The 7315-nt window shown below is 33.2% G+C and overlaps 1 protein-coding gene across 1 annotated transcript; it reads right to left on the bottom strand.

Moving 5' to 3' along the window:
* Window positions 1–252: 252 nt before the first annotated feature.
* Window positions 253–6643, bottom strand: STM (KNOX/ELK homeobox transcription factor). The gene is made up of 4 exons (XM_085743014.1): window positions 5856–6643; window positions 5325–5580; window positions 1521–1768; window positions 253–728 (listed from the first exon to the last, which is right to left on the bottom strand). Exons 1-4 carry the CDS (start codon window positions 6282–6284, stop codon window positions 525–527), a joined length of 1137 nt encoding a protein of 378 aa, XP_085599140.1. The 5' UTR covers window positions 6285–6643; the 3' UTR covers window positions 253–524.
* Window positions 6644–7315: the final 672 nt, after the last annotated feature.

The following is a 7315-nucleotide window of genomic DNA, read 5'->3' on the forward strand; positions in this document are numbered from 1 at the left end:
TCAGCTTAATGACAAATATTTGCATGGTTTTCTTTGATGTGTTTTGCTGGTATTGAAACTGAAAACCAGAGAGCACTTATTTATAGAGGTCCTTGAATGCGGTCCACAACTCTTTGTTGGCAATCTATCCAATGATTAACAAACCAGTTCTTTTTTTTTTTCCCTTTATATAGTCCTTTGTTCTGGAATGCTTAGTTGACGTTGAATTTGATGATGCGTTATATGTAAAAGATCAGAAAAGAGCACATAAGATCACATAGCAAGCTTAAAATTTATTTAATCAATATATTAGTACCTTCATAAAGAACCGTCTAATAACCAGCAGCTTATTTCCTGGCTATTTTAATGATTCAAAATGCTTAATTAATTTCTACACACATTAATATATATAATAATATAATTAATATTAGCAGTTTTTTTAACATCGAAGCGACATATATATCATATATCAATGCCTTACAACGTAACGTAGGGTTAATTAACACCAAGACTTTTAAGACCACAAGCAAGCACCGAGGTAATAACTAGAGCATGGTGTTAGATAGATCCATGGGATATGAATTGCTGAGAACATTATCCATGTAATAGTGTGGATGACTTGGATCCATCACCACAAACTGCATGTCCTCTGAAGGCTTCCAGTGCCGTTTCCTTTGATTGATAAACCAGTTGTTTATTTGCTTCTGATCAAGACCTGTTGACTCTGCTAGAGCCAGCTTCTGTGATTCCTGTTATTCATAAATTATAGTAGTACATTTGAATTGTGTGAGACAACTTATTATCAATTTGTCTTCATGCTAGTTATTATAAAGTAAAATTCTTACCTTCAAAAAAAGTAAATTGTACAATACATGTTTATATGGTTAGGGTTTTGGATTGCGTGTGAAATCACAAAATCGTCAAGTCACACAGTTGACCACATTATTGACCGTTGGATCAAGATCGAAAGGTCCAAATATCAATGCAGATTTTGACTAAAAAAAAAAATCTAACACACTAAACTTTAAATCCAATCGTCTGATTTTGATCCAATGACCTTTGGTGTGGTGTGACTGCACGGTATTGTGACTGCTCAACAACCCAAATCCAATTTACACATTTGATATAGAATATAGTCATGCGAAACCTTCAAATTAATGCAAACAACTCACATTTTGACCTTAAAAAATCAGTCTTCAAATACTAAATGCATGTTCGGCTTAGCGTGACTTGAAAAACCATGGTGGTTCAACGTGACTTTGCAAATTTGAAAAATCATGGTGGACTTGGTTGATCATGACTTATTGCAAAAGCTACACATTGGAGCTACAAAAAAATCACGGTCTCCACACAATTTTAGCAAATCACTCGTGAATCCAAACATGCACCAAGTCGAAACATGAGTTGTCATTATCTTTGATTAATTTATTAAAATCCGTAACTAGGTGATTGCCTATGAAATGAAAGAAATCAAAATTTAATTAGAAATATTGTGGCAAGAGATTAAGAAAAAGGATTCAAATTTTTAAAGTGGTGCTTACAGATGGGTAAGGCCACTTGTAATGTCTGCTCCACCATTCAAGCAATTGTTGCCTTGCCTCTTTTGGAAGCTTTCCTTTTTTCCTTTTCTTCATAAACTCTTGCTTCAGACTGCCTAAGTATCCACTGTATTTTCTCAAAAGCTGACCCTTTAATTCCCTGTCTTCTGCTTGAGGATCTATCATGTTGTTGTACATATCAACATGATCTTCTTCAGATGATCCATTCCTATCTCCACCTTCACTACAAGCTGATCATATATATGAATCAAATCAATTATGATGATTGCAAATAATATAACATTAGAAGGATATTTTGAATATATGAAAATAAAAGGTTGTATTCAAAATACATAGTATTGTGTATATCCCAAGACCTACTCTTCAATCCGATTTGCAAAAAGTTGATTCCAAGTTCTATGTTATGACATTTCTAAGCAATGTGACACTTGAGCTTTTACCCAACAACAATAATTGCTACCGGTAAAAACAATTTATAGTCATCATTTTTTTTTTAAAACAACAGTAACAATTTTTTTTATTGTTTGACTTCTTATTTACTATCAATATTACTTACACATGAATAGAAGGCAAGTTGGCAAAACCAATCCTCGTAAACAGAACATTAAAATAAATATAGAAATCTAACATTGGAAGAAAATATATATATTTAAAAAAAAGGTTAAAATATTAACAATGTGGAGTGAAATCAAAATGGTTAGGATTTTTGGACCATGGATATTTGTATATATGGGGGCGCAAGGAAAAGAGAGGGATTGTCACTAATTTGGCATTCAGTTACTTGGAAGGTATTTCATGGAGGCAATAGCCTTTTCTTTGAGTGGTGTTTAGGTCATATGAATTGCATCCTTAGGTCCTATAATCAAATATATGTGGGGGGTACCCCTTGTAATTAGCTTGCCCTTGGTTGTATATGGATGAGTACCCCTTGTACTCCTATTTTTAATTGGAACTCTTCTTTGCTGTTTACATAAAAGTAAACCAATAAGGTTAACAAACATAGTAGCTTAACTTTTTAAACCATGATACTATTTCAACTAGCTGAAACTAGCATATATGTTGGATTTAAATGCCAAGCTAAGCTACTAAATTATTGGTTAGGACAAATTTTGATACCACAAGGGTGAATGTTTAATTAAATAAAGGATAAAAGTACAATCTTCAATCATTGAAAATCATTGATTCACCACATTGAAGGTTAACATTTGAACTAGGTGCATAGGATAAAGAGCCGGGAAGGCACATTATCTACACATCCATTATTTCCAAGGCTCCATGCATCTAAACCCTGAAATAATGGACACTCCTTTTCCTTCAAAGAAGACAAAGTTAAAGATGATAAAGTTTATTCCTCGTGAATGTATACTTCACCAAAATACTTAACTTATGAAGGGCAACATAATCCATACACACAAGAGACCCTAGTCAAGCCTAGATGCAGAAATCAAAACCAGTGGAAATCTATTATCATAGGGATAAAAATGGTACTCCCTCCGGTCCTTATTATAAGAAACAATTAACTTTTTTGGTTCATTGTATAAGTGATGTATCTAGTCTATATTTACAATAAGATACATTAAATATTCTATGAACCTAAAAAGTCAACTTTTTCTTATAATAAGGACCGGAGGGAGTACAATATATTATATTACTTCAAACATAATCAAAGGCCATTGTTATTAATTATTAGAATTAACACAGTGTAATCTTAATGAGAAGGTTTTCACATGCCAAAGCCGAAGAAAAATGCATAGCTTAACTAAATGGAAAAAACTCAAGTCGAAGATCGATCGATTTTCTTTATAAAATGGACACCCGAAAACCTTACAAACTTGGAGTTAGTTAGAACCAAAACCTAAGATAATCTTTCTATATAGGAGAGTTTAACAAAATTAACACATCAAAAGCATAAACAAAAACATGTATAATTGATAAGTGGAAGTTCAAGTTTTTTTATGTTTTGAAGGGTAAGACAGTACATTACTACAAGGAGACTTCAATAATTGAAAAACCAGCATACGATGATATACTACAAAAATAGAGGGGAACATGAACATAAAGATAAGAAACATTGAATTGAAAACTTTGGATCAATATGTGGAAAGTTACTACTATATACTTCTTTTGGCCCATACATAGTTGGAAGCTAGAAATCAATGATCCACTAAAAGCTTGGTCATGTTTATATCCAATGCATTATGTGATAAGGTTCTGCTTATTTTCATCATAGTCATTAACTCTATAGCAGCAAAGTTTGACTCAAATTCAATTGTAGTCTTCATTCAACATAGATGCCACAGTTTTTTGATAAGCACCAACAATGAACATCATAGAAAAATGCATGTAGGACAATGTATATCCATTTTTAGTTAAAGACAAGCAAACAAGTTTTTTATCAAATATATATAATAATATCAACACACAAACATAATTTTACAAGCATTATAATATGCATCTATACCTGCAGACACAAAAATATACATAATGATGACAACACATATAATCACACTATCTATATGAAATTATACAAATTAATAAAATATTCCATCCATAGGGAGTAGTGTTTACACGGAACCTTGATGAGACAAATGAGAAAAAGAAGCAAGAGAACAAATCAATTAAACTCACCATTATTCTTAAGGACCTACTAACACATCATAGCTTAATCTCTTTTTTAGGTCATTAATCAAATCCAATCAACTTTGCAAGATTTTTTCATGTTAATTGATCCATATCATAATCTAAAATCCACTATGCACTTGTCCCCAGGAAAGTACTTTACCTCTTTGGAGCTACTCTACTATCTGCATTTTGCATTCCAATTTAGAAAGAAACTTGTGAGTATATACCTCGCAATTACCACTTCTGGGAACAAGTGCAGAAGAAACCCTAATTCATTGGTTATTATTTACAAAACCTAAATTCACCCACCAATCTTCCTGTTCCGAAGTCCTCCAAATTTTGGATTCATTACAAAGTAGATTCTTTAATAATGTTAATATATTAAGAACACTACAAAAGCCAGTGAAATCTGAGAGTTTCTGTGACCTCATCAAAAGGGAAATTTTAAGAAAAAGCTATATATGTGATGATGTAAGTCTTATAGTTCCCATAAAAACAATACTATCAAGCGCGCACACACACACACACAAGAAACGACGAATTTAACAAGATACCTATATAGTTAAGTTCCTTCAATGCACCAACACCAATGAAATATATATGTACTACTAAACATCACCATCTACCTTTATTTTCAGACAAAAATGCATGAGTTAAGGGCACCTTTGGTTTCAAGTATTTGGAACTCACTTATTTAGGCAAAGAAGATTAAAAAGAGTACAAGCTAGAAATATAAAATGAAAAATCAATGAGAAAGACTAATTAAGAATTTTTTTATGAAAAGCTGCAAAGAAAAAGTAGATCTTGTCATTAACTTCAATTTAATTTAATTAAGGAAGATGCTAACAAGTGCCCTAAAGGCAGTGTACGGTTATGACTCTAAAAAATGTTTGACTTGTATTTTCAAGACATTGTTTCTTTTTTTGGGTTCCTTAAACAATGTCCTTAGGGCACTTGTTAACAAGACCCTTTAATTAATTAATAATCAAACACTTTTACATACTAACAAAATTAACAAACTCTTCCAAACACAGACATGCATGGATACATATGTAAACAGCAACAAATATCAAGCAAGCAATCAAGATTATGATTTAAAATCTGAATAGTATTTTCTGGAGAGAGAGAGAGAGAGAGAGAGAGAGAGAGAGAGATTATTATCACCAATATTATCTGAAGAAGAAGAAACTGTAAGATTTTTGAACTGGACTTCAATCCTTTGAAGAAAAAGCATAGCTTCCTTTAAGGGTTTGGAAAGTTCTTGCTCATACTTGATAAGCATCTCACAGTAAGCTTCCATGAACTGATCTAGAGCTGGATCTTCACCTAAACAACCTGATCCAACTGCATCTCCACCCATTCTCACTGCAGTTGCACATGCTTCTTCTAACCTTGCCACCACTTCACTTGGTGCTCCAACCTAAAATAATATCCATGAAGTAAAAAATTTATGAAAAAAATAGTCATGAAATGAAGTGTCTTTATCATCTATGCTTAAAAGGGTTTTGACTTACAATAATATACATGATAGTTTGTCAATATTAGTAATAAATGGAAATGAAAACAAAAGCCCACAGTTTCAAAGTACAATTATACAACACAGCTCGTCAGATCCAAACTTGTCAAACAAAAAAAGTACAAAGAAATTAATTACACACATCGTTTTCAAAATAATTATCTTTTTTTTTTTCTGACCTTTTGACAGTTGATGTAGGCTTCCAAGAGACGGTGATAGTGAGGATGAGCCATGATCTTGGATTTGACAGAAGAAGAAGAAGAGGAAGAAGAGCTTCCATGGTTGTTGATGTTGTCCATGAAATAGTAACCTAAACCAGGAGTGTTTTGATGGTTATTTTGAAGCATGATAGAAGAGGTGTTGTTATTACAGTTGGTGTAGTGATTGTTATTATTGTTAGTGGAATTAGGGATGGGAAGGAAAAGACCGCTTATGTTGTTTGCATTAATATTGTTGTGGTTATTGGAATTTATTGGATGATGAGCATTATGATGAGATGAAGTGACTAAAGGCATCATCATCATTGGAGGACATAGCCCACCACTGTTTTCTCCAAAAGCACCCATCACATAAGAATAAGAAGAACTTCCATTAGAACTACCCTCCATTGAATTAATACTCACTCACTTGGCCACAAGTAACACTTCCTTTTTATTACCCTTTTTGCCTTCTAGGTCAGATTTTTCTTTTTCTTTCTCTCTCTTTCTCTCACTGAGAATGATATTAATATTGAAGATGTTTTGTTTTTGTTTCACACAAGGGTCACCCGCCCGGGTTTTATGGTAAAAAAGTAACAGGCTTTTTTACAGAAAAACATAAATAGTGATAGTGTTTTGTGGTGGCTGGCTATGTTGTATAGTTACCAGTCAGTTACATGAAGAAGTAGTGAAGAGGTTTTTTGGCTTCTTCTACTACTGGCAAAAGCCTGCACAGATTTCCTTTGGAAAATGAGTGTTAATCTCTCTTTCCACACATTTTCAGCATTTAATGAATACTACTCCCTCCGTCCCGGAATAACTGACCTATTTTCTAAAAAAAAGTGTCCTAAAATAACTGACTCATTTCAATTTTCAATACAACTTTCATCATTTCCAATACAATATAACACTAAATAATACTACTTTTATCATTCCCAATACAATATATTCCACTTTCCCCTTTATTTATACACTTTTCTTAATCTGTGTGAAAAACCAAAGTAGGTCAATTAAACCGGGACGGAGGGAGTAATAGTAATGAAATGAATCTCTCTTTGTCTCTCTAGCTAGTGGATAATACAAGGTTTTTTATGAAGGAGTGAGAAGCAGTAGAGTGCACGCGGGGTATGTAGAGAGAGAGATGAAGGTTGAGTTACAGAAGAAGGGTTAGTGTGAGGCATTGGTGCCAAAAAAAGGTTTTACCTTCCCAATGAAAACTCTACCTTCCTTTTTCTGCACTGCCACTGATACCCCTGCCATACAAAAGCAGTGGAGTGAGAGACAAGAGAAGAACAAGCAAGTTTTTTTTTTTCTTTCTTTTGTTTTGGAGAGAGGTAATAAATAGTGAGCAAGGAACGATCAAATCGAGGAGGAGAAAACAAGTTACCTACTACTACTATGCTGATGATGATGAATATATTGGGGAAGATAGGTTCATAGGG

This window comes from Medicago sativa, chromosome 2 (genome assembly GCF_051527215.1).
Source record: "Medicago sativa cultivar Bolivia chromosome 2, Bolivia_mono, whole genome shotgun sequence".
NCBI lineage: Eukaryota > Viridiplantae > Streptophyta > Magnoliopsida > Fabales > Fabaceae > Medicago > Medicago sativa.

Bases quoted from the DNA above. Each gene is read 5' to 3' on its own strand.
- STM (XM_085743014.1), bottom strand. From the start codon at position 6,284: ATGGAGGGTAGTTCTAATGGAAGTTCTTCTTATTCTTATGTGATGGGT. The intron at 5,581-5,855 runs GTCAGAAAAAAA...ATATTATTTTAG, and splicing joins CCTACATCAACTGTCAAAAG to GTTGGAGCACCAAGTGAAGT. The intron at 1,769-5,324 runs GTGATAATAATC...ATATATGATCAG, and splicing joins TTCTTCTTCAGATAATATTG to CTTGTAGTGAAGGTGGAGAT.